A 27,761-nucleotide genomic window follows, 5' to 3' on the forward strand; every position below is an offset into this window, starting at 1 on the left:
TTATCGACTAATTGATGTCTGTGTGTAAAGGTTTCCCTATCCAAGAGCGAATGTGAAAGTAGATCCATTATCTCTCATTCTCACGCAGTAGATGCTCAGTTTAACAGTTTTCTGTTAAAAAACTGTCAACTGTTCACTGTTTGCTTGTGAAATGCTAATTTTTTCCACTTAGACTTACTTTGCGTCCTGTAAATAGCGAATGCGCTCTTGGCGCGACGAAGCTGGGTCTTAAAGGGAATGGGAGATGAGACTCTGATTGGTTTATTCTCAAAACACATCTATAACTCATTAAGAAAATAAACTCAACCCTTTTAGACCATGCGCCACGGCGCAAGGCAGATTTCCCGTCCTAAAATTAGCAAAAACGCGTCCTGACACGCCCTGAAAACGTTTGCGCCCTGCGTTTTGCGCTCTGCGCATGGACCGTCAAAATAGAGCCCTTTATCTCTCTGCATTGGTTACCGGTTGAAGTGCGGATCAAGTTTAAATCACTGATGTTTGCTTACAGAACAGCCACTGGCAGTGCACCCTCTTACTTCCACCTGCTCCTGAAGGTCTACATCCCCTCCAGGAGCCTCTGGTCAGGGAGGGAGCACTGCCTTGTAGAGAGGTTATAGGTCACTTTGCAAAACCTTTTCATTCACTGTTCCTCGCTGATGTAATGATCTTCCCATCCCCACTCGGACTGCGGATTCACTGGTATCCATCATACAACATCTAAACACCCATCTCTTCAGAGAACACCTGAACCCCGGTGAATAGTCTTAGTATTCAACATTCAAAGTTTATTTCAGCATTCAAGCAGCGATTGGGAAATCAAATTTTACAGGGGGGATAACACTTTTTTCTTCAGCTGTATATATATTGTGTGATGTAGTTATATGATTTATATGTAGTGATGAAGTCTGCTTGTTGGTGGTGTGTGTTCAGACGATGCGTGTGGACGCAGAGAAGCAGCGGCCGGTGTTTGACGATATGGAGGGTGAGCTGGCCAAGGCCTCAGCGGTTAGCCAGCGAATGGTCCAGATCCACACGGAGCGGGACGCTGAGCTGGAGCACTACAGACAGATGCTGGGCAGCCTGCAGGATCGCTGGCGGGCCGTCTTCGCCCAGATGGACCTGCGGCAGCGGGAGCTCGAGCAGCTCGGCCGGCAGCTGGGCTACTACAGGGAGAGCTACGACTGGCTCATCCGCTGGATCGCAGATGCTAAACAGCGGCAGGAGAAGATCCAGGCTGTGCCTATAATAGACAGCAAGACCCTTAAAGAACAACTGGCACAGGAGAAGGTACTGAAGAGCTTTCCTTTCCCTCAAGCTGCTCTCACATTAAAATACTGTAGTAGTATAGCAATCATTACAGCGTTTTTGAAGCATTCAATACTCTATTACAAGATGAAACATATAGTATTTACAACTCTTTGTTAATGAATTCTACAGCATACAGTAATTTTAACTACTTGATAAACTGTAATAAGTATATGCTATAATTTTCTTTTACAGAAACTTCTTGAAGAAATTGAGAAAAACAAAGACAAAGTTGACGAGTGTCAGAAATATGCCAAAAACTACATCGATACCATTAAGGTAAGAAACAGCTGCAGAGACATTATGTACAGTTTATGACACAATCAAGAACTGCAGCTGCATTTGAAGCTTTATCTATTATTTTCCTTAAACTAGAATGACACAACAAATTTACAGTAGATTTACAGTAGACTAAATCCTATAGGGTGGGCGAGGCAGTGGCGCAGTTGGTAGTGCTGTCGCCTCACAGCAAGAAGGTCGCTAGGTCGCTGGTTCGATCCCCGGCTCACTTGGCGTTTCTGTGTGGAGTTTGCATGTTCTCCCTGCCTTCGCGTGGGTTTCCTCCGGGTGCTCCGGTTTCGCCGGACATGCGGTTCAGGTGAATTGGGTTGGCTAAATTGTCCGTAGTGTATGAGTGTGTGTTTGAATGTGTGTGTGGATGTTTCCCAGAGATGGGTTGCGGCTGGAGGGCATCCGCTGCGTAAAAACTTGCTGGATAAGTTGGCGGTTCATTCCGCTGTGGCGACCAGGGATTAATAAAGGGACTAAGCCGGCAAGAAAATGAATGAATGAATGAATAAATCCATTAGTAATGTAAATTAATTCAAAATGTTTAAGGGTGCTTTCGCATCTAGACCTTTGTTTCGGAACCTGGCACATTTCCCCAGTAATCGTGGTTCGTTTGGCATATGGAAATCCAGCAATCTTCCTCTGATCTGCGGAAAAACAATCAGTCCAAGACCGCCTGAATAAGGTGGTCTCAGCTCGATTGAAGCGAACTCTGGAGCGGATCGATTGTAATGAGAAAGCAATACGATACAATGAACTAATGAACCAGAATATATCACAGTGTATTATGGATATGTATTAGGCATATATGGTTATATGAAGAGAGAATTCTGAGTAGGGCGGGATGTCATCTCCACCACTAATTGTGCGTTTCAGAACAAATACGAAAGGGAAAGCATCCTGAACTATTAACGAGAGCTGTTAATCCGTTTGGAAAATTGACCTAACTGCAGTCTTGGTTTATCTGTTATTTCTCTCTTTAACGTAACGCGTATATATAGTTCTAGCCAACGACTATGGATGAGAAAGTCTTGCCTCTGATTTATATTTGGTAACGATGTCTGGGTGTCACCATTCAAAGTTAAAGTGCAGCTTTTTGCTTATAATGTCTTATCGCTCTTCATCATAAATTAAAATAAGGACGCATGACAGCTGAGCGGGACTCTGAAAAATAAACTGTGGAACTCTGACTAATGTGACGAGAGTTTACTCACACGTGACTTGTTTTAGCTATTTTGGTCCTTTTAGAAACTTTGCCGTGTGAACGCAAACCGCAAGTGCAACATTGTAACAATTTAAATCCCTGTTTCAGAACAAAACAATCGATCTTCATGTGTGAAAGCACTTTAAATTTGATGGGAAACATTTGATTCAGTACTAATAGTTGTTTAACTTATTGTTAAACTTTTGAAACCACTAACATTTTTCACCATTCTGTGCTTTAGCTCAAGATGCTAACATCAACTAGACAACACATGGTGTGTCTAATACTCAGTGTTATGTATTTTTAATCATATTATTGATTTTAGAAAGTGAATGTGAAATTCACTGAAATATCACAGTAACAGAGTTGACAAATAATTAATCTTCTCTTGGTGAATCCTTAACATTTTGTAAAAATGACTGAGAGAAGAATATTGACATGCCAAAAAAACAGATAACTCGGCATAATTTGTGTTGTTATTCAACACTGTTCATTAAAATGCTTGTTTTTATTTAGGAGACGCAAAATCTACCTCCAAGTCTGTAAATTTGTAATTGTTTACAATTTGTTTTTTGTGGTGTTACGTTTTTTGTTTCCTCCAGGACTATGAACTCCAATTAGTTGCCTACAAAGCTCAAGTCGAACCTCTGACTTCACCTTTGAAGAAAACCAAGATGGAGTCTGCTTCTGATAACATCATTCAAGAGGTTAGAGAAGGCTAATTTACATTAGCAGTTTTTGAAATCTCTTGTTTGCATAGATTAATGTGGTTTTATATCTTGTATAACAGTACATCCAACCAACTGATTTCATCTGAATGTTTTTTTCACCATAGTATGTAACTCTGAGAACCCGCTATAGTGAACTGATGACTCTGACCAGTCAGTACATCAAGTTCATCACGGACACGCAGCGCCGCCTGGAGGACGAGGAGGTGCGTGACACCAGGGGTCCCAGTTCATACCAGACTAACTCAACACACTAACATTAACCAACCCAACCAACCACACTCATCAGAAACAAATCATCTAGATATACTTAATGTATGGGTGACTCTACTGTATATTTATTCTGTGCCATTTTGTAAACAAATACCTGCAAATGCAGTCTTTTCCAAATTATGTTTGGCTTAAAAACATTTAGAGTCTAAAGCACATGGCGCAAATACATTAAATGGCGTGTCCAAATCCACTTTTGCTATTTTAGGGATAGAAAAATACAGTCTGCACTCTGGCGCATGGTCTAAAAGGGTTGTGCAAATTCTCTTAATGAGTTATGGGTGTGTTTTGAACATAACATTTAGAACCAATCAAAGTCTCATCTCCCGTTCCCTTTAAGAGTCAGTTGCGTCACGCCATGGGGCATTTGCTATTTACATGGCGAATTTTGTAAGTGGATAAACTGAACTATTCACTAGCAAGAAAACAGTTTAACAGACCATCTGCAGCGAGAGGATAAAGAACGAGCCTCCTCCAATCGGCCTTTTTGCTTTCTCTTTACTTTTACTCTTTAGTCCTTTCCTTTCATGGATAGGGAAATGGTGGAAACTCTTCACTGAAGACATCCATTAGCCTACATATTTAATTTCGTTTGTTGTGCAAAGATTTGTTTCAAAACTATTTCTAAAATCAGTTCTAATTTCCAGCAAAACCAATAAATGAACAATAATAATGAAGTGTTGTCAAAAAGTTAGAGTTAAAGAGTTATATCCAAACACACATCCTATTCTTATGCCCCGTATGGTGATGAATACGTCTCCAAAACCCGACACGTGGACAAATCTAAACTTAAAACTCGTGCCATAATCGTGCCATACACATCTTGTGCCTTATTGCGCCAGGAGTATGAGAGGGCCCTAAGTGTTAATAATCAACTTTAACTTTACCATGTTAATTTTTTTCAAAAAGTAGAATAGCTCATATTGATTAATACGTGGATAAATCTCCGATACTTATTTGAGAATATACCAGCAGAAAATGCCATTCCATTATCACACAGAATCTGATACACACTAAAGAAAGCAAGTTGTATGAGGCCCTACTTTTTCCTATATACTTCTCTCTTTTCTCACAACTGAATGTCTTTCAAACCCTAACCTTTGATTTCTTTACCTCTCTTAACTGCTTGCCAGTGCTTTGTCTTGATGATTGCTTGATCTTTTTTGGGCTCTAAAGAGGTAAAACTTTTCACTATGCTCTAGCAATTCCATATCCATTTTCCATTATCCCTATTTATAAATATTCTGCATTTCCTTCCATCAGGATTATATGATTTAGCCTTTTGTTTGTAATGTTATTGTGCTTTTGTTGTGAATATCTGATTCTCATAGCTTATAACAATTGATCGCTGTAAATTTAATTGATTTAACTGGTCTTCGTACAGTAAATGTATGCAAGTGGTAGATTTATTTTATTTTTATGTCTTTCCTTTAAACTATAATTTAATATTAAACAGTGTATTGTACAGTATGAATAACATTCTTTGAGAATCAGATTCCTGATATTCGTTTTTTATATTTCAATGCAATAAAAACCTGCATCTGCTTGTCTGCTTAAATGTCTACTCTTAACAGCTATTGCTTACTTTCCATAGCTGTGAAATACATGCTTTAGTTTTTTCTGTTCTTCTCATTTTCCCCCTCTCCTAACAGCGATATATCTTTAGAAAAACTGGTGTTGTTGTCACACTTAAAAGTTTGTATTGATTGTGTGTTCGCTTTTCATACAGTCATGTAGGTCATAGCCACAACATATCGATTATAACATACTATTAGACATTTTTAAAAACTGTTTGTTTAACGGGAATGCAGTAACTGGTCTTTAGAGTGCCAGCTTTTGGGAACTTCTACCTTGCATGTAGTGAGAATGTAGTGTTTTGAAGCAATGTCTTGTGTCACCATACATTAATTATATCATGTTACCATAACCCGAATAATTGCATATGTCAGTATTTTTTTTTACTATTGATTTACCTTAACCCATTTGTTATGTTTGCATCATAATCTTTGTGCTTAACAATAACCATAACACTAAAAGAAATAGTTCACTGTAAAATGAAAAGTCATCTCATCATTTGCTTATCCTTATGTTTTTCCAAACCCCAAATGTTTTTCTTTCTTCCATGGAGCACAAATGTAGCTTGACGTCTTGTTTTCATTTAGTGGTATTATGAAGATGTGACAAGATCTTCTTATAAAAAGAACCTGTTGTGCTCCATGGAAAAGGGAAATAACAGAGAATTCATATAATGCAAAGGCATCAAGGTTTGGACTGACAGTGAGCAAATAATGGCAACCTTTTCATCTTTAAGTAAACTATTCCTTAACACCCCGTCATGCTTGATCTTAATCATAATTTTCTTTACCATTTACTTCCACTAATACAGAAAGCTGCTGAGAAACTAAAAGCTGAAGAGAGGAAAAAAATGGCTGAGATGCAGGCAGAGTTAGACAAACAGAAGCAGCTAGCTGAAGCTCATGCCAAGGCCATTGCCAAAGCGGAAAAAGAGGCACAAGAGCTCAAGCTCATGATGCAGGAGGAGGTTAGCAAGCGAGAGTTTGTTGCAGTGGATGCTGAAAGGCAAAAGCAGAACATCCAGCTGGAGCTACATGAGCTCAAAAACCTCTCTGAGCAACAAATAAAATCAAAGAGTCAGCAAGTGGAAGAGGCTCTGCAAAGTCGTGTCAAAATAGAGGAAGAGATTCGCATCATAAGACTTCAGTTGGAAACTACGATGAAGCAGAAATCCACTGCACAGGAGGAGCTGATGCAGCTTAGAAGCAAAGCTGCTGAGGCGGAGAGACTTCGCAAAGCCGCTCAGGAGGAAGCCGAAAAACTTCGCAAGCAAGTTAATGAGGAGACCCAGAAGAAGCGGATAGCAGAGGAAGAGTTAAAACTGAAGTCTGAAGCAGAGAAAGAGGCTGCCAGGCAGAAGCAAAAAGCTCTGGATGATCTTGATAAGCTCAAGATGGAGGTGGATGAGGCCGAGAGACACATGAAGCAGGCCGAGATTGAGAAAGAGCGACAAATCAAACTCGCTCAAGATGCTGCTCAGAAAAGTGCATCGGCTGAGCTTCAGAGCAAGCGCATGTCCTTTGTCGAAAAGACATCTAAACTAGAAGAGTCACTTAGAGAGAAGCATGGGACTGTCATTCAACTGCAGGAGGAAGCAGAACGCCTCAAAAAGCAGCAGGAGGAGGCAGACAAGGCAAGGGAGGATGCTGAGAAAGAGCTTGAAAAATGGAGACAAAAAGCCAATGAGGCTCTTCGACTAAGGCTCCAGGCAGAGGAAGAAGCCCACAAAAAGACTCTTGCCCAGGAAGATGCGGAAAAACAGAAAGATGAGGCTGAGCGTGAGGCTAAAAAACGGGCCAAAGCTGAAGAGTCTGCCCTGAAACAGAAAGACATGGCTGAGCAAGAGCTTGAGCGGCAGAGGAAGCTGGCAGAAAGCACAGCACAGCAGAAGCTCTCTGCCGAACATGAGCTAATTCGCTTGAGGGCTGATTTTGATCATGCCGAGCAGCAGAGATCTCTGCTTGAAGATGAACTATACCGTCTTAAGAGTGAGGTCAGTGCTGCAGAGCAGCAGCGCAAGCAGCTTGAAGATGAGCTTTCCAAAGTTAGAAGTGAAATGGAAGTGCTTTTGCAGCTTAAGTCTAAAGCTGAAAAAGATAGCATGTCTACCACTGAAAAGAGCAAACAGCTCTTGGAAGCTGAAGCTGGTAAACTGAGGGATCTTGCAGATGAAGCAGCCAAGCTTCGTGCCATTGCTGAAGAGGCAAAAAGGCAGAGGCAGGTGGCTGAGGAGGAAGCTGCACGACAGAGAGCAGAAGCAGAAAGAATTCTCAAGGAGAAACTCGCTGCCATTAATGAAGCTACTCGCTTGAAAACTGAGGCAGAGATAGCCCTTAAAGAAAAGGAGGCCGAAAACGAACGTCTGCGAAGGAAAGCTGATGATGAGGCTTACCAGAGAAAGGCTCTTGAAGATCAGGCAAGCCAGCACAAGCAAGACATTGAGCAAAAGATCAATCAGCTCAAGAAATCCTCCGAAATGGAATTAGACAGGCAGAAAACAATTGTGGATGAAACTCTTAAACAGAAAAGAATAGTTGAAGAGGAGATTCGCATCTTGAAACTTAACTTTGAGAAGGCTTCATCCGGCAAGCTTGATTTGGAGCTTGAACTGAATAAACTGAAGAATATTGCAGATGAAACGCAACAAAGCAGACTGCGAGCAGAAGAAGAAGCTGAGAAACTACGTAAGCTTGCCCTCGAGGAGGAAAACAGAAGAAGGGAGGCTGAAGAAAAACTGAAAAAAATTACTGCTGCAGAACAGGAGGCAGCTCGACAGCGCCAAGCTGCCCAAGACGAAGTAGAGCGCCTTAAGAAGAAAGCTGATGAGGCTAGAAAGCAAAAAGAAGATGCTGATAAAGAAGCGGAGAGGCAAATATATGCTGCCAAAGAGGCTGCAGAGAAAGCAATTACAGCTGAACAGCAAGTCCAGAGTGTTCTTGTTCAGCAGAAGGAGGACAGCCTGGTACAGAAAAAGCTCAAAGAGGAGTTTGAGAAAGCCAAAAGGCTTGCCCAAGAGGCAGAAAAAGCCAAAGAAAAAGCAGAGAAAGAGGCTGCCCTCCTCCGTCAACAAGCAGAAGATGCAGAGCGTCAGCGCCAGACTGCTGAAGTTGAGGCAACCAACCAGGCTAAAGCCCAAGAGGAAGCAGAGAGACTCCGAAAGGACGCAGAGCTAGAGGCAGAAAAGCGAGCCCAAGCTGAGGCAGCAGCACTGAAACAAAAACAGATTGCTGATGAAGAAATGGCTAGGCACAAGAAGCATGCAGAGCAGACACTTAAGCAGAAGTCTCAGGTGGAGCAAGAGCTTGCTAAAGTTAAACTGCGGTTAGATGAGACTGATAAACAGAAGAGTGTTCTAGATGAAGAGCTTCATCGACTGAAGGATGAGGTCGGTGACGCTGTTAAACAGAAAGCCCAGGTAGAGGAGGAACTATTCAAAGTCAGGATTCAAATGGAGGAGCTCATCAAGCTCAAGCTCAGAATTGAGCAAGAGAATCAGCGTCTCATCCAGAAGGACAAAGATAATACTCAAAAATTCTTGGCCGAGGAGGCTGAGAACATGAAAAAGCTGGCTGAGGAGGCTGCCAGGCTAAGCATTGAGGCCCAGGAAACTGCTCGAATGAGACACATCGCAGAGACTGACCTTGCTGAGCAAAGAGCTCTTGCTGAAAAGATGCTTAAAGAAAAGATGCAAGCCATTCAGGAGGCGTCTAAGCTTAGAGCAGAGGCAGAAATGTTACAGAGACAGAAGGACCTTGCTCAAGAGCAAGCTCAAAGGCTACTTGAAGACAAACAACTGATGCAACAACGGCTCAAGGAGGAAACTGAAGGCTTCCAAAAATCATTGGAGGCTGAACGCCGAAGACAGTTGGATATAGCAGCTGAGGCAGAGAGACTTAGACTTCAGGTGTCCCAGCTCAGTGATGCACAGTCTAGAGCTGAGGATGAAGCCAAGAGGTTCAAGAAGCAGGCAGATGATATTAGTGCACGGCTGCATGAGACAGAGCTTTCCACCAAAGAGAGAATGACAGTTGTTGAAAAATTGGAAATACAAAGACTGAGCAGTACCAGAGAAGCTGATGACTTACGCAAAGCCATAGCTGATCTTGAAAACGAGAAGGCAAAATTGAAAAAAGATGCCGAAGATTTACAGAAAAAGTCTAAAGAGGTATTGTGTTAAAGATGGCATAAATTGCTGCTTATGTCATTGTTAACCCTCTTTCCAAAAACTAACATTGCTTAATTCAGTTTCTTTTTTATAACCATTTTCCAATATTTGATTATTATAAACCTTATTTCTTTCTCATTAACCATAAAATAATTATTGACATTATTCATAATTGTCTGTCTGAATTTTTTTCAGCATGGTTTTAATTTTGTTCATGATTTCTTCTTTTACAGATGGTGAATGCTCAGCAAGAACAAATTAAACAGGAGAAAACAATCCTCCAGCAGACATTTATGTCGGAAAAAGAGATGCTGTTGAAGAAGGAAAAACAAATAGAAGATGAAAAGAAGAGGTTAGAGAGTCAATTTGAAGAGGAGGTCAGAAAATCAAAAGCCCTAAAAGATGAGCAAGAACGCCAAAGAAAACAAATGGAGGATGAAAAGATAAAACTCAAGGCCTCTATGGATGCTGCTCTGATAAAACAAAAAGAGGCTGAAAAAGAGATGTTCAACAAACAAAAGGAGATGCAGGAGCTTGAAAGGAAAAAGCTTGAACAAGAAAGGATGCTTGCTGAGGAAAACCAACAACTGCGTGAGAAACTTCAGCAGCTTGAGGTTGCTCAAAAAATCACCCAGGAGATTCATATCCAGACTGATTGCAAGAAAGTCCTCAATGGTCAAAGTATTGAGGTTGACGGCACACAGGGCTATCCTGGATTATCTTTTGATGGAATTCGTGAGAAAGTGCCTGCAAGCAGACTGTTTGACATAGGACTTTTAAGCAAAGTGGATTATGATAGACTCCAGAGTGGTGGCACCACTGTCCAAGAACTTAGCAAGACAGACAAACTTAAAACAATTCTTAGGGGCAATAACTGCATCAGTGGCTTGCTTGTTCATCCAAATCAAAAAATGCCTATATATCAAGCCATCAAAGAAAAGAAGATTGCTCCTGGTACTGGGCTAGTGCTGCTAGAGGCACAGGCTGCTTCAGGATATATAATCGACCCAATTAAAAACAAGAAACTCTCTGTCAATGAGGCAGTTAAGGAGGGTCTAATTGGACCTGAACTACACAACAAGATGCTGTCTGCAGAGAAAGCTGTCACTGGTTACAAAGATCCATACACAGAGGCTAAGATCTCCCTCTTTGAAGCTTTGAAGAAAGATCTCATTGGGCAGGATCATGCTATCAGATTGCTGGATGCTCAGATAGCAACAGGTGGCATCATTGATCCCATTAACAGTCATCGTGTGCCAAACGAAATAGCCTATAAGCAGGGTCAGTTTGATGCAGCCACCAATAAAATCCTACAAAATCCAACAGATGACATGAAGGGATTCTACGATCCAAACACAGAAGAGAATCTGACATACAGTCAGCTAATGAAAAGGTGTGTCGCTGATCCAGAAACAGGTCTGCCTCTTTTGCCCATCTCTGAGGAGGCTGCACAAAATGCCAGAATATTCACTGATGAAGAAACAAGAGATGTGTTTGACAAGACAACAGTGTCTGTGCCATTCGGCAGATTTAAAGGAAAGACTGTTACCATCTGGGAGATAATAAACTCTGAGTACTTCACCGAGGACCAGAAAAAAGACCTCATCCGCCAGTACAAAACTGGTAGGATTACAGTTGAAAAGATTATCAGAATTGTCCTAACTGTGGCAGAGGAAAAAGAGAAGAAGAATGAGATTGCCTTTGATGGCCTGAGATCACCAGTGCCTGCTGCAAAGCTTCTTGAATCCAAGGTTATTGACAAAGACCTCTATAACAAGTTACAGAAAGGACAACTGCTGGTCAAAGATGTGTCTGAGATGGAGCATGTGCGAAATGCCTTGAAAGGCACTAACTGCATTGCAGGAGTAATTGTTGACTCAACCAAACAAACAATGTCATTTTATGATGCCATGAAAAGCGACACGATGAGACCTGGCCCTGCTCTTCATCTCTTGGAAGCACAAGCTGCCACAGGATACATCATAGATCCTATTAAAAACCAAAAACTTACAGTAGATGAAGCTGTCAAAGCAGGTGTTGTCGGACCAGAGCTGCATGAAAAACTACTGTCTGCAGAGAGAGCTGTCACAGGTTACAAAGATCCCTTCGCTGGTAAAACAGTGTCCCTATTTGAGGCTATGAAGAAAGATCTGATATTAAAAGACCAGGGAATTAGACTGCTTGATGCACAACTGGCAACCGGAGGCATCATCGATCCTGTCGAAAGTCATCGTGTTCCACATGACGTTGCCTGCATGAGGGGTTGTTTTGATGATGCGACCCAGAAGTTTCTGAGCAGTGCAACTGATGAAGTTAAAGGATACTTTGACCCAAACACTCAGGAAAATGTCACTTATCTGCAGCTCTATAAAAGATGTGTCACTGACAAAAAAACTGGCCTTAAGCTTCTGCCTTTGTCCGAGCAAGCAATCAACGCCAGGGAAGAGATGAAATACACTGATGCCCAGACCAAAGACGCAATGACTCAGGCGACTGTTGAGGTTCAGAGTGGACCTTTCAAAGGAAGAAAAGTTACCATATGGGAGCTCATTAACTCGGACTATCTTACAGAGGAGCAAAGAATTGACTTAATAAGACAATACCGATCAGGTAAAATGACTATTGAGAAAATTACAAAGATTTTAATTGTGATTGTCACTGAGAAGGATGCCAAGAAACAAGAAGAGGGCTGCTTTAAGGGACTTAGAGCTCCTGTTCCAGCCAAGTCATTGTTTGACTCCAAAATCATTGACAAGCCAACCTATGATTTGCTAGAACAAGGTAAAAAGACTCCAAAAGAGGTCAGCAAAGACAATTCAGTCAACAAGTATCTCCAAGGCTCAGAGAGCATCGCTGGAGTCTACCTTGAGCCAACAAAGGAGAAAGTTAGCATATACCAAGCAATGAAAAAGAAATTCCTTAGACAGAACACAGGTATTGCATTACTTGAAGCTCAGGCTGCCACAGGGTTTATCGTGGATCCATCAAGAAATGAATGTCTCTCTGTGGATGATGCAGTTAAAGCAGGCATTGTTGGTCCAGAGCTTCACGAGAAGCTTCTCTCTGCTGAAAAAGCTGTCACTGGATATAAAGACCCATTCACAGGAAATAAGATCTCTCTTTATCAAGCCATGGACAAAGACCTTGTCCTCAAAGAGCATGCAATGCCACTCTTGGAGGCACAGTTGGCAACTGGTGGAATTATTGATCCAGTAAACAGTCATCGACTTCCTGTTGAGACTGCAATCCAGCGTGGATATGTTTCAAAACAGCTAGCCAGCAGCATTGCTGAAAGCAAGTATTTCTCTGACCCTGCATCTGATGAGAACATATCATACAAGCAACTAAAAGACAAGTGTATTACAGAGCCTGATACAGGATTAAATCTACTAAAGCTTTCCAAACCACAGGCCCCAACAGTGGTGGAAAAGACATACCTTTACAGCGAAGAACAAACCCAGAGTGATCTATCAACTACACAAATTGATCTACCAATTGAAGGTCAGGGCTCTATGTCTCTTTGGGATGTGATGAATTCAAATCTACTCCCTGAGGAACAGAGAGCTCAGCTTCTGGAAGAATATCGTTCTGGCAATATAACAAAGGAACGGATGATAATCATTATAATTGAGATTCTGGAGCAGAGAGAAGTAATTAAAGGGGGGAACTTCCAGACTGGTGGCACAAGAAGACGCCAAATCACAATTGAAGATCTCTACAATGCTCGCATCATTGACCTTGAGACCTTCAACATGTTGAAAAAGGAGAAAAAGACTATGCGTGATGTCATGGAGATGCAAAGTGTTAAGCGTTACTTGTACGGAACTGGCAGTGTTGCTGGAGTGGTGACTGATTCAAATTCTAAGATCAGCATTTATCAAGCAATGAAGAGAGAGATTTTGAAGCCAGAGATTGCAATTGGTCTCTTGGAGGCACAGGCAGCCACTGGATTCATTGTTGATCCTGTTAGGAATGAAATGCTTACCGTAGATGAAGCAGTGCGCAAGGGTGTAGTGGGCCCAGAATTTCATGATAAACTCCTGTCTGCAGAAAGAGCAGTCACTGGCTACAAGGATCCATATAGTGGAAAGGTTATCTCCCTTTTCCAAGCAATGAAAAAGGGCCTTGTCCCTGAGGATTATGCTCTAAGGTTACTCGAAGCTCAAACAGCAACTGGCGGAATTGTTGATCCAGAGTATAATTTCCATCTGCCAACAGAGATTGCCACACAGCGTGGATACATCAACAAAGAGACCAATGAAAAGCTGTCTGATGAGGTTCAAGGATATGTAGATCCATTAACTGATGAAAAGATGTCATACGCTCAGCTTCTGAAAAGATGCAAAGTTGACAAAGATGGGCTGCATCTGTTGTCACTGGCAGACAGAAGGCTACTCTTCAGAGGTCTCAGAAAAGAAATAACAATAGAAGAGTTGATCCGCTCCAAAATCATTGATGAACAAACAGTCAGTGAGCTGAATGAGGGACGGCTAACAGTGGAGGAAGTGAGCAACAGATTGAGGAAATATCTACAGGGCTCAAGCTGCATTTCTGGTGTGTTTGTAGAGTCTACTAAAGACCGTCTATCTATCTACCAAGCCATGAAAAAGAATATGATCAGGCCAGGTACTGCTTTCGAGTTGCTGGAAGCTCAAGCAGCCACAGGGTATATCATTGACCCGATAAAGAATCTCAAGCTAACAGTAAATGAAGCAGTTAAGATGGGAATTGTTGGCCCGGAGTTCAAAGACAAGCTGCTTTCTGCTGAGAGAGCTGTGACTGGTTATAGAGATCCCTATACAGGCAAAATGATCTCACTCTTCCAGGCTATGAAAAAGGGCCTGATTTTGAGAGATCATGGTATTCGTCTTCTGGAGGCCCAGATTGCCACTGGAGGAATCATAGACCCAGAAGAAAGTCACCGCTTGCCTGTTGAAATGGCCTACAATAGAGGGTTTTTCGATGAGGAGATGAATGAGATCCTCAATGACCCATCGGATGACACCAAGGGCTTCTTTGACCCAAACACAGAGGAGAATCTCACCTACCTGCAGCTGATGGAAAGGTGTATTGTAGACCCAGACACCGGTCTTGTTCTCTTGCTCCTAAAAGAAAAGAAACGTGAGAGAAAGACTTCTTCCAAGTCCTCTGTTCGCAAACGCAGAGTCGTCATTGTAGATCCTGATTCGGGCAAAGAAATGTCTGTTTATGAAGCCTACCGCAAAGGGCTAATTGACCATCAGACGTACCTTGAACTTTCAGAGCAAGAGTGTGAATGGGAAGAGATCACAATGACATCATCCGAAGGGGTCGAAAAGTCTATTCTCATTGACCGAAGATCAGGTCGACAGTATGACATTGATGATGCCATCGCAAAAGGACTAATTGACCAGAGTGCAATTGACCAGTACCGCTCTGGCACCCTTTCCATCACAGAATTTGCCGATATGTTATCTGGAAACATGAGTGGCATCCGATCCCGCTCATCTTCCTTCGGATCCACCTCTTCTTATCCAATGAGCCCCATTCCTAGCATCAAAACTCCAGCATCTATATGGAATGATCCAACTGAGGAGACGGGTCCAGTGGCAGGAATCCTTGACACAGATAGCCTTGAAAAAGTTTCAGTAACTGAAGCCATACGAAGAAATGTAGTGGACTCTATAACTGGCCAAAGACTGTTGGAGGCACAGGCCTGCACTGGTGGCATAATTGACCCGTCTACTGGAGAGAAATTCTCAGTTGCTGAAGCCACAGAGAAGGGCCTTATAGATAAGATAATGGTTGACAGACTCAATCTAGCCCAGAAAGCCTTTCATGGATTTGAGGATCCTCGCACTAAAGTCAAAATGTCTGCAGCTCAGGCTCTCAAGAAAGGCTGGCTTTATTATGAAGCAGGGCAGCGTTTCCTGGAAGTGCAGTACCTCACTGGTGGCCTTATTGAGCCAGAGACTGAGGGAAGAATCTCCCTTGAGGAGGCAATCAGGAAAGGTGCTATTGATGGCCGCACAGCCCAAAAGCTCAGAGATGTAAATGCCTACACTAAATACCTTACATGTCCTAAAACCAAACTGAAGATCTCCTACAAGGATGCCATGGACAGAAGCATGGTTGAAGAAGGATCTGGCATTAGGCTTCTGGAAGCTTCATCAACTTCTAGTAAAGGCCTCTACAGTCCTTACAATGTCAGTGGTGCTGCATCTGCTTCTGGCTCACGGTCTGGGTCCAGGACAGGCTCTCGTTCAGGTTCAAGAAGGGGGAGCTTCGATGCTACTGGCTCTGGATTCAGCATGAACTTCTCATCATCCTCATTTACTTCCTCCAGCTACAGCCGTAGATTTTAAAGCTGGACCTCATAGCTAGCCTACCATATGGTCCTGCGGCTTTCATATCAATAAACTAGAGTTACATAATATACATAAATTAATTAGATTAGAATGACTTTAATCTGTTTTGCATGTGTTTGGTGTAGGAAAATGCATTCCAAAAATTACCAGTATCTTTTTATCTGCCGATGGTCAAGTTCCCATTTTATGTAGTTTGGATGCTTAGGAATTGTTAATTCCCTAGTCAGCTTTAATCATAGTTCAAGTTATCTAGTTTAGGTTTATTTTAGATTAAACTGACTGCATATTTTTGGAAGTGATTTTTTTCTTCTTATTTTGTAAATGTGTCATCTAAATCCCGGAATTGTTAAGCATTTTGAAACTTATTTTTAATCGAGTTCGGTTTAGGCTGTATTTAATATTACATATAGTGAGCCTATATTTCTACATTTTATTTGAGAAAAAAATCTTTTTATACTTTGGTTTATTTCAGGAGAATGTATCAGTAAATATACCAAGTTTTACAAAAAAGAGAGAAAGAAATTTGATTAATATAGAGTGTGGTTATTTTTACATATTTGTATAGATTTGATAGATGGATATATTAGAGACTTCTAGCCTATTTTGCAAGCAAAAGTTGCAGATAGTTTAACAGAATGTAAAAAAGACACTACATATAAACACTAAAGGAGGAGCAAGCACCTTGTACAACAAACCAAGATCCCTTTAAACTGAAATTATAAAAGTTCATTTACTGGATCCAGTGCCTCTCCAAAGTCCTTTGCAAAACTACTCCAGGCTGCCTTGTAAATGAATCCTCCACTGATGTGTTGTCCAATGAAGATTCCTGATGTCTGATCCATGCCTCTCTCATAACATCATGACAGATGTGGATGAAATGTTAGTACTTGTAAGTTGAACCTAATTTACACGCTCTTGACCACACTGGTTTTACTTTTCACAGTGCTTTATCTATTCTCCCTCTGCATTTATTCCTACTCTGTTCTGTAACTATGCTTTTCAAGATATCAATGCAATCTACAGCTGGGTTTTTCATTAATTAATATTAATCTGTTTTTCCCCAAGGACTTACTTGATTGCATTAAAGTGTTTATTACAGAAACCCTTGATATTAGCAAAATGTACAAGAGACTGAATGTGATTTAGTGTAATGATACCTGTATAATCAAGATCTTTTTTATTCTATAAGCGTGGTTTATTTAAACTAATTTCAAGAGGATCACATGCTTATGATTGACCACAGCTGGTCCTGCAACTGCTAACACACGCAGCACCAATCAGATGAATTTGACCCTAACCCTAACCTCAGTTATCTTCTTCTTAAAGAATCCCCTCTTACACCCCTGCTCCTACTCCCTTTTCCTGGGTAGGGCAGCACAGCAGCCCAGTGGTTAGCACTGTTGCCTCACAGCAAGAACGTCACTGGAAGTCCTTACCAGGCCAGACGACGGTTCTGTGCAGTGTATATATTCTCCCTGTGCTCATGTGAGTTTCCACCAGGTTCCCCGGTTTCCATGCGACATAAGTGAATCGACCAATCCAAATTGGCACCATAGATCAACTCTTAGTCAGCTATATATCTCTCTATAGCAATTCCGAACTCATGAATAGCCATAACAAGCAGGGGAGTTCTCGAGACCTACCTCAAACTCCCTTCTCCCGGGACAGCATGCCAAACATGCTTTATTATCAAACATCAGCTAGGTGTGAACTCTTGAATTAGAAGAAAATTAGAAGCTATAAATATGTTACTGATAATAACAAACATCCAGATTGCTCAAGCGACTGCTATATAGATGAATGTGTAAATATGTGCTATATTTGATCATAGTTTTGTGGATATGTTTGAACAAGTTCTGCGACCACCAGCATGTTGACAAATGAGCTTCTTAATATCACACTTTCTTGATCCTTATTGGATTATAAAGTATATTTTAGATACAAATTTTTTTTAGGTATATTTTTAATTTAAGTATACTTTAGATATTTTTATATAAAATGTATAAATCTTTATGTATGAGACTGTAAATCAGTTTTTCTCAACCACGTTCCTTGAGGACCACCAACACTGCATGATTTGGATGTCTCCTTTGTCTGTTACACCCATTACAAGTCTTTCAGTCTCTGCTAATGAGCTGAGGATCTAAATCAGGTTTGTTTGGTTAAGAAGACAAGGGCTGCGTTCGAAATCGCCGACTACTTAGTAGGTACTGCATTTTAATTTACTACTCGACCGTTATGAAAGTACACTCTATACAGTTTGAATGTGAGTAGTATGAATGGAACTCGAACGTACTACATCCACCATTTTGTTGTGATCACGTGTCGCGACCTACCTGCGTCAGTTGCGTCGCTTCACTCCCATTCATGAGTTCTCCCATGGTGCATCATGCAATAGTGTGACGCGCATCACGTCAAAATCTCGCCAGAAGTAGTAGGTCAACCTGGTATTTCACTCATACTATTTTTCACATTCTATGAATTCGAACATACTACTCGTCTCGCAAACTGTTTTTAGCATACTAAATAGTGTGGAAGTATGCAATTTCAGACACAGCCATGGAAATGTGCCAAGCTGGTGGTCCTCCAGGAATGTGGTTGAGTAGCACTTGTTTAAATAAATACATTACATAACACATTGACTTTAAAGTACAGAATGACTCTTTCTACTTTAGTCTGAAAATTGTAAAATATTATTGGGTGTATTACTGTACAAAATAGACGCTTATAGGTGCGTAAACATCACATTGTTTTGATTTTCCCGGCAAAACTGATTCTTAAAATATTCTAGAGCCTTTGCATAGCACAAATGAGCATACCCCCTTCATATTTTTATACATTTCACAAAATATTTTGTAGCATTTAAACCAAACTCTTTTATTAAACAGTTATATTTAATAAAATAAGGGGAACAATATTAATAATAGAAGGTGTATTTAAATACAAATGAGCTGTTGCAAAAGTAAAATAAAAATTCCAACTAAATGTAATGTTTTTAATAGTTCTCTTGATATTTTTTGTTCCTATAAATAAAATTGTATTCAATATATTTCCCCAACATATTCATTGTAGTATTCTAATTTTTAAATTTAGTTATGTTGTTAGATTGTTTACTGTTTTGGCTTTTGTTCTGACTAATGTAATGCATATACACATTTCTTACTGTAAAGCATCCTATACAACAGAGGTCACCAAACTTGTTCCTGGAGGGCCGGTGTCCTGCAGATTTTAGCTCCAACCCTAATCAAACACAACTGAACAAGCTAATCAAGGTCTTTCTAGGTATACTTGAAACATCCAGGCAGGTGTGTTGAGGCAAGTTGTAGCAAAAAACTGCAGGGACACTGGCCCTCTAGGACCGAGATTGGTAAACCCCTGCTATAGAAAATATTAATTTAAAAGAGAGATCTGGAAGGGATGTACTCATTTATGCTGGGCTCTATAGATGATTTGATCCTTGAGAATTAAGGAAGGTCTAATTTTTAAAATTCCATTACAAGGTATTAATGCTTTGCCAATAAAAAGCCATTATTACTTTTAAAATGTAAACATTTAAGCCATATGATAGTTTAGCTTGTGGGATTTAAAGTTTGTGTTTTGTCATGTTTTTTTTCTTCAACAGACATCACCTGATACTAGATTTGATGACGCCACACATTTGGTCTTGGATGACGAGATAAATGATGTTCATCAGCAGCCCACATCTTCAGACATTCAGGTAAATGATTAAACATTCACATTTACCACCTTTCTACGATGGTTTGTTTTTGCATTTTAAACACCCTTAAGTTTGATACCTCATTTCTCTTCGTTCACTGTTTTGTTGCCTCTTTTTTTTGTCATTTTGTCGCTTCATATTATATTTTTAATGTTGTTTTAGATCCCCACTGAGGGTTTCCTTCTCCCATTGCATCTGCCATTTGCATGAGGATTTCATATCATATCAGGAACTGCCACTACATCCGCTTGGAGCTGGACTTTGGAGTTTATTATAATTTAACAAAGCACCATTTTGGATTACCATTTTCCATTACATGTTCGGTTTAATCAAAAATCTCAGAGATCTACTGCCTGCATAGATTCTAGTCCTAAAGTGCAGCTTTATTTTTATAAGTTACATGTGAATACAGTATGCACAGCCTTTCACTGCAATTCTTTAGGATATTAAACTTTTAGATAATACAAATTTAAACAGACTGCATCGTTGACTGAATATATTAAGGCTCATTTAATGTATGGCAGTTACATTTTTCATATTTCCTGTGCCAAAAAAAGACATGTTTGGATCACTTGTTGCCTCCCATGTATTTCTTTGCTTGTTTTATTATTATTATTATTTTTATTATTATTATTATTAATTGTACTGTTGTGTTTTTTTGAAAGTACTTGACTCTTCTTTTCTTCTTTTTTGATGTTGTACATGTAAAATATTACTGCATGTTTTACTAACTTGCTATAAAGTATTCTAAAACGATGAAGAATAGATTTTTGAATTTATCCCCAATAAATGAAAGATTATATTATGAGTACAAGATGTATGAAATACTAACTGGTGGATGAACTTTTCCTTGAGAGAATCTGGTAATAAAAAATGGAGTTTTTAAAAGTAACACTATATTCAAGTGTAAATAAATCTATTTTGGAAAAATCAGTTCCAGTCTTTGTATAGTTATTTACATCCCAAGACAAAACTGAAGACAAAATTACAGTAAAACGTGTAATAAATATTTCCCCAGTGCTGTTTAACAGAGAAAGGACATTTTCACTGTATTTCCTATAATTTTTTTTTATCGAGAAGATGTTATTTCATGTAGTTTGGCTGAAAGAAAAGCAGTTTATATTTAAAAAAAAAAATAATTTAAAGGTCAATATCATTAGACCATTGACTTGCCTAATCAACCTAACCTGCCCAGTTAACCTAAGTAGCCTAGTTAGGTCTTTCAATTGCACTTAAGCTTAATACTACCAATACCAATACAAACCAGTAAAATATCATCATGGAAAAGACAAATGAAATATTAGAAAGTAGTTATTATTACAACTATGATGTTTAACCCCGTCTGACCCTGTGTCCGTTACAATGGACGTCACATGTCGGCCCTTTTTCTTTTTTTGTGTGTGGTTCCTGAGTATTTTATCTAATTTAAAGCCTGCATTCCATAAGAGTGGACGATTGTCATCCAATCAAATGGTGGTAAGGCTTGGCATGTTGTAATTTGAAAAAAATCTACTACACTGAAATGCAGCATGGCATCGCTTCACTCCAGACAAATGTAAGCCACATTTACAATGTTCTTGTTCAGATTTTTTGATATGCTTGCCAATATTTATATATAAATTCTATATCGACATACTAATTCATTCCTGAAACAATTTCATATGCAGAATATACAGATCTTGAAGTTCTTAAATATAGCAGATGGAAATATCTTAGATATAGACATTATGTGGTGTGATGAGGAAGATGAAGAAAAAGTTTGTTACAAACAAGGTGCAATCTATACAACAAAAAACTCTAAATTAAAGTAAAATGTTTATAAAGTAAAGTATAATGTTAATGTTTGTTAATTTCAAGAATATACCAGCAATCATGTATGTTTTATATTATTATTTTTTGTATTTTATCTTGGTATGTTTTGGTAAGTACACGTGTTCTGACCTGATGTCAATAGAAATGGATAATATATACAGTTAAAGTCAGATTATTCGCCCCCCTTTGAATTTTTTTTTTTCTTTTAAAATTTTTTTCCAAATTATGTTTAACAGAGCAAGGACATTTTCACAGTCTGATGTCTGATAATATTTTTTCTTCTGGAGAAAGTCTTATTTGTTTTATTTCGGCTAGATAAATGCAGTTTTTATTTTTTAAATACCATTATAAGTTATATAATTATATAAATTATATAATAACTTGCCTAATTGCCCTAACCTGACTAGTTAACTAATTAAGCCTTTAAATGTCACTTTAAGCTGTATAGAAGTGTCTTGAAAATTTCTAGTCAAATATTATTTACTGTCATCATGACAAAGATAAAATAAATCAGTTATTAGAAATGAGTTATTAAAACTATTATGTTAAGAAATATGTTTTTAAAAAATCTCTCCGCTAAACAGAATAATAAACAGGGTGGCTAATATTTCAGGCGGCTAATAATTCTGACTTATATATATACTTAAAGGGTGTTGAGTTTTTATTATTATAATTTGGTCTCACTTATAGAAGCCTCGAGAACTGTGAAAACATTGACTTTTTTCAGAAAGTTGAAACATAATTCGGGTCTGAAGGGGTTCAAATGTGTTGAAAGATATCTCTGTTAAACAGCACTTGAGATATAATTTGTAAAGAATTTCACAGTAGTGCGAATGATTTTGACTTTAACTGTAAATGTTAACAATACCTGATGAGCCATCATCACCAATCCTAAGATCACATACAGGTACTGTAGAGTCAATGATGGGTCTATGGAGTCCTCTGCTGGCAGAGAGTTGAATGACGTTGTGTTGAATCTGTAGGTTGAAAGGCAGAACCCAGATGGAGACACCTTTATGGATAGACTTTTGTTTAGCCAAGACGCCCACGAAAGCCTCTCTGACCTGCCTGCTTTAACTGAGCCCGCGCCGTGTCTTTCTCCACATCATACCAGCTCTACGGTACGAGAGGTCCTGAAGAGACAACACAATTTATTTCAAAGGCACAATATGTAATATTTTTCCATCAAATGTCCAAAAATCACTTCAACAGTATTATTTAATTCTCTTACTTGTGTACTTACATGATAAGAAATGTTTGGAGGAATGTTCAAATCAAATAAACCGTTTTATGCGGTGACGTCACACACCCTCAGTTTTATAGAAAACATGGAAACGGCAGTGAGGTAGGATTTAATATGTTGTGTATTTTATTAGACTACACCGAGCAGCATTATAACAAAAGTCTAAAATCTATTTAGATGAAATGTAAAAAAAAAAAAATACGATTTAGTCTGATAAAACAGTGCTGTCCAGACAAACAATGGGCTATACTAGGCTATAAACAGCTGGTGTTTTTTAGGTAACGGTAAACTTCCGGTAAAAGATAATATGTGACTATTTTCAATTGTATTAAGTTCCTTTTGCTGCATCGACATCATAATGTAATTAAAATACAATTAGTTAAATAAACATAACCATTGATTTAGTTGTTTAAGCATAAAACGATTAACGTTACCAGGCGAGTGAGGTGACGATAAAACCATTTAGCCATTCAGATATTCAATTCAATTCAATTCAGCTTTATTTGTATAGCGCTTTTACAATGTAGATTGTGTCAAAGCAGCTTCACATAAATGGTCATAGTAACTGGAACAGTGTAGTTCAGTTTTTAGTGTTTCAGTTCAGTTCAGTTTAGTTTAGCTCAGTTCAGTGTGATTTGAAATCATTACTGAGAGTTCAAACACTGAAGAGCAAATTCATCGAGGCGTAGCTCTACCAATCCTGAACCATGCGAGCCAGTGGCGACAGCAGAGAGGAAAAAAAAACTTCACCTGATGGGAGTGAAGAAAAAAACCTTGAGAGAACCAGACTCAGTTCGGCACGACCATTTTAATTTCTCCGCTGGCCAAAAGTCTTGCAGAATAGTACACTATGCAGAATAGTACACTGCACTCTTAAAGAATTGGTATGGTTCAAAATCTAATTAATATTTAACCTAATTAGCATTAAGTATGCTGAGTGAGTGATATTTGTTGGTTTGCTTTGTCACAGTTTATGTTTAAACTAAGTTTGCAAGTTATTTTTCTTTCAACATCTGAGGTAAACTATCTGCTTCTGCTTTCAGTTTGGCTATAAATATCACATGAAATTATACCCAAACTCACATTAGTAGCATTAAACATGGAATAAAGCACACAATCAGACCCTGAGGTGATCATTGTCATCATATTTTATGCTACTTTCAGCCGCAGAAAAATCCTGTATGCTTGTTGGTCAGCACATGCTGACCAACAAAAAATAACACTGCACATTCTACTCCTATAGCATATTTATTAATAAATAAATTGAATTAGATGGATTAGTTGTGCATTATGATTGTTTGAAAAAAGCAGACATTAACATTTATAGTATTAAATTCAATTCAAGTTGATTTGTGTAGCACTTTTCACAGTAATTATCATTCCAATTCAGTCAAAATCGGAAAGAATTAATTGTTATGTATCAAGTGGGCTGTACTGTACATAGTTAACCTGCTGTTATACAACAATGTTTACTTTTAAAAAGGTTATGTATGAGGTCTATGTATACATTACATTTTAAATTAAGTGTCTGATCAGTGCAATAATTAAAAACAAATTGTTTGTTGTGTATTGCTTGAGACTTTGTGCTGTCCTTAAAGTCCTAGCGTGGATGGCATCATCTCTTCACAGCCAAGAACAAAAATATTATAGAAGTCAATGGCTGTATTTTTCCAGCATTCTTCAGTATGTGTTCAACAGAAGAAGGAAACTGGTTTAAAAACTCAAACTCAAAAGGTTTAGAACAAGTGGATGATGAGTCAATGAGGACAGATTTTTCGTTTTTATGTGAACTGACCCTTTAAGTACTGAAGATGTGAATAATTGTGAATGTATGTACATGCCATGTTGAAGTAAGTGTGTGTTTGGTGTCTCGGTTTCAGGATGCAGCTGCACAGAAAGGAAAACAACATGGGTAAACTTTCTCCTTATACTTTTATTTAGGCCGGGAAGATAGTAACTCACCCAGTCAAACTAAAATAAATAAGAAAAAGAAAAGAAATGAGAAATGCAAATGGCCTTGTTCTGTTAGACTTCACATGGGAAATATTTGAAACAGAATTAACAATTCTGGGTGGGTGAAGACAACTTTTGTCTTCAGTTGTTATATATATATATATATATATATATATATATATATATATATATATATATATATATATATATATATATATATATATATATATATTCTGGTTTAATACAGAGCTGAATGTATCAGTAAATGCGTGAGTAGTGATCGCAGTGTTTGTGTGTGTCAGCATGTGTTCGGAGCAGTGGAGTCAGTGGCAGACAGAGTTCAGAGGGCAGATTAGAGCTCTCAGACACTGGCTGAAGACCATGGAGAACAGACTGCCTGACCTGGAGCCAGCAGTGAGTCTCACACACACATAAACAAATAAACAAACACAGACAGAGACATACACATACACACAAACGCACACAAAGATGTACACACATAAATACATACACAAACAAACACACTCATCGGCATACACAAACACGCACACACACAAAAGACAGTCGTACACGCACAGAGAGAGACACACGAATATACATAGACATACACACGGGCACAAACAGGTAAACGCACATAAATAAACAAACACACACATTGGCATACACACACACACAAACAAACAAACTAACACACATATAGACATTCACACAAAAAACATATATATATATATATATAAAACAAACACACACTCATCAGCATTCACTTGTACACACACACACACGCACACACAAAAACATGGACACACTCACACAAACACAACACCAGAGGGTTATGACAAACACCTGTTGAGTCACATGATCAGGCACTCTATATTGATAATAATTGTGAATCTACACTAACCGCCCACTTTATTAGGTACTTTAGTATGTCTAACTACTCGTTAACACTAATTTCTACTCAGCCAATCACACGGAAGCAGCTCAATGCATTTAGGCGTGTAGACATGGTCAAGACGATCTGCTGCAGTTCAAACCGAGCATCAGCATGGGGAATAAAGGTGATTTAAGTGACTTTGACCGTGCCATGGTTGTCTGTGCCAGACGGGCTGGTCTGAGTATTTCAGAAACTGCTGATCTACTGGGATTTTCACACACAACCATCTCTCGGGTTTACAGAGAATGGTCTTACAAAGAGAAAATATCCAGTTAGCGGCAGTTCTGTGGGCGCAAAAGCCTTGTTAAAGTCAGAGGTCAGAGGAGAATGGTCAGACTGGTTCCAGCTGATAGAAAGGCAACAGTAACTCAAATAACCACTTGTTACAACCGAGGTTTGCAGAAGAGCATCTCTGAATGCACAACACGTCTAACCTTGAGGTGAATGGGCTACAGCAGGAGAAGACCACAGCGGGTGCCACTCCTTTTAGCTAAGAACAGGAAACTGAGGCAACAATTCACACAGCCTTATCAAAACTGGACAATAGAAGATTGGAGAAATGTTGCCTGCTCTGATGAGTCTCGATTTCTGCTGCAACATTCAGATGGTAGGGGCAGACCATCTACATCATGAAAGCATGGATCCATCCTGCCTTGCATCAGTGGTTCAGGCTGCTGCTGGTGGTGTAATGGTGTGGGGGATTTTCTTTGCAAACTTTGGCAATGCCACAGCCTACCTGAGTATTGTAGGCAAAAGGGGGTCCAAGCCAGTACTAGTAAGGCGTACCTAATAAAGTGGCCGGTAAGTGTATAAAGAGTATGCGAAATAAAAAATAATGGTTTGTATTCACATCATTTAGCATTATTTATTTATAAATTTATTAAAAATTCTGTATATTCACCCTTTAAACATCAGGACCTAAGATATATTTCATGCTCGTTATTTAATTTCCTTCAGTTACTTTCTATTACAGCTTTTTAATTCAATACCTCAGTAAGCTCAGGTTTCTTTTGTGCTGCTGTTGAGAGTTTTCATCCATCTCCACCCATGCTTTTGTTATTTGATGAAAGATTATATATCATTTCTCATGATATCACACTGTAAGGAGATGAACAATAAGGTTTAGTGAAGGTTTCAGCGATAAGTTGCGGCTGGAAGGACATCCGCTACTTAAAACATGTTGGATAAGTTGGCAGTTCATTCCGCTGTGGCGACCCCAGTGGAAAGGGACTGAGCCGAAAAGAAAATTAATGAATATATATATATATATATATTATTATTATTATTATTATTTTTTATGTTTTTTAATAAATTGTTTAGATATGTAAAATATTCCACCTGTAAAATAATACAAAGTATGAATTCTTATGAATTCTCTTAAATAAAATAATAAAGTCAGACGTAAAATTGTTTAAAAAATTGTATCAAACAACATGATAAATTTTTAAAACACGATCACCTGTTTAAAAAAAAGTCCTAAATGTTTTTAATAAATTATTTAGATGTGTAAAATATTCCTAGTGTAAAAAAATACAAAAGTATGAATCCTCATAAATAAAATAATAATAAAATCAAACGTAAAAGTGTTTTACAATCCATTTTAATTCATCATTCAAATTAAAACATCCGTAACACACTCAAAAATGTCTTTTGCTGCTTGTTCAAATTACTTATTTAAAACAAATTGAAACAACACAATTATTTAGGTGTTTTTGCAGACAGCCTAATTGTTTTATGTTCAATCCACTTAAATTTGTAAAACGATTAAGTTAACCTAATCAATTTGTGTTGGGACAACATGAAGGAATTGTGTGGAACTCAGTTTTGTTTAGCAACCCAGGCTTATTCTGAAAATGTACCTCTATATACATTTCTGGAGAGTGCCAAATATGCCCCAGGATCTACGTTTTTGTTTTGCAGTTTTTGTTTTCGCGAATCCACTCGAGGCTGCTGTGTACGATTTTTGAGATCTTAAATTTCTTTCGCAAGTGCCATTCGGGCCTGCTGTTCTTGCGTAAATCCACCAGAGGCCGCTGTCAACTCACTGACTGACTGACCCAACCAATAGTATTTTAAAAAGCACAGATTGACCCGCCCACCCACTTCCCTAAACCAAAACGACAAATTTAAAAAGCAATCTAAAAAAAGAAAAGCCCTCACCTGATTTTTTCCATGTTTTACCATATTCTCACCCTGTTATTTACTCGTTTATTTTTGAT

The 27,761-nt window shown here is 38.8% G+C and overlaps 2 protein-coding genes and 1 long non-coding RNA gene across 53 annotated transcripts in view; 2 read left to right on the forward strand and 1 right to left on the reverse strand.

Moving 5' to 3' along the window:
- The window catches only part of plecb (plectin b), a 246,898-nt gene extending 226,365 nt beyond the window's left edge, over positions 1-20,533 (forward strand). For 37 of the 50 annotated variants that reach the window (XM_073925718.1, XM_073925719.1, XM_073925722.1 and 34 more), the window contains 8 exons: positions 931-1,287; positions 1,501-1,584; positions 3,400-3,504; positions 3,633-3,731; positions 6,182-9,535; positions 9,769-16,771; positions 19,505-19,600; positions 19,763-20,533. In XM_073925718.1, coding sequence (XP_073781819.1) covers positions 931-1,287; positions 1,501-1,584; positions 3,400-3,504; positions 3,633-3,731; positions 6,182-9,535; positions 9,769-15,879 — 10,110 coding nt within the window. In that variant the 3' untranslated portion in view covers positions 15,880-16,771; positions 19,505-19,600; positions 19,763-20,533. The remainder of the gene's footprint in view (positions 1-930; positions 1,288-1,500; positions 1,585-3,399; positions 3,505-3,632; positions 3,732-6,181; positions 9,536-9,768; positions 16,772-19,504; positions 19,601-19,762) is intronic. The other 13 variants (XM_073925740.1, XM_073925741.1, XM_073925743.1 and 10 more) reach the window with 2 other exon arrangements.
- A 1,747-nt stretch (positions 20,534-22,280) lies between these two features.
- On the reverse strand, positions 22,281-23,145 carry LOC141378149 (uncharacterized). The gene is made up of 3 exons (XR_012391945.1): positions 22,656-23,145; positions 22,477-22,545; positions 22,281-22,389 (listed from the first exon to the last, which is right to left on the reverse strand). It is a non-coding gene; the product is annotated as an uncharacterized lncRNA (long non-coding RNA).
- The window catches only part of macf1b (microtubule actin crosslinking factor 1b), an 85,388-nt gene continuing 79,961 nt past the window's right edge, over positions 22,335-27,761 (forward strand). Inside the window, exons 1-3 of one of the 2 annotated variants that reach the window (XM_073925750.1) lie at positions 22,335-22,533; positions 24,536-24,567; positions 24,911-25,022. In XM_073925750.1, coding sequence (XP_073781851.1) covers positions 22,429-22,533; positions 24,536-24,567; positions 24,911-25,022 — 249 coding nt within the window. In that variant the 5' untranslated portion in view covers positions 22,335-22,428. Of the gene's footprint in view, positions 22,534-22,715; positions 22,758-24,535; positions 24,568-24,910; positions 25,023-27,761 lie in introns of those variants that run through there. The other variant, XM_073925749.1, reaches the window with a different exon arrangement.

The sequence above is a fragment of the Danio rerio genome, chromosome 16 (genome assembly GCF_049306965.1).
Source record: "Danio rerio strain Tuebingen ecotype United States chromosome 16, GRCz12tu, whole genome shotgun sequence".
Taxonomy (NCBI): Eukaryota; Metazoa; Chordata; class Actinopteri; order Cypriniformes; family Danionidae; genus Danio; species Danio rerio.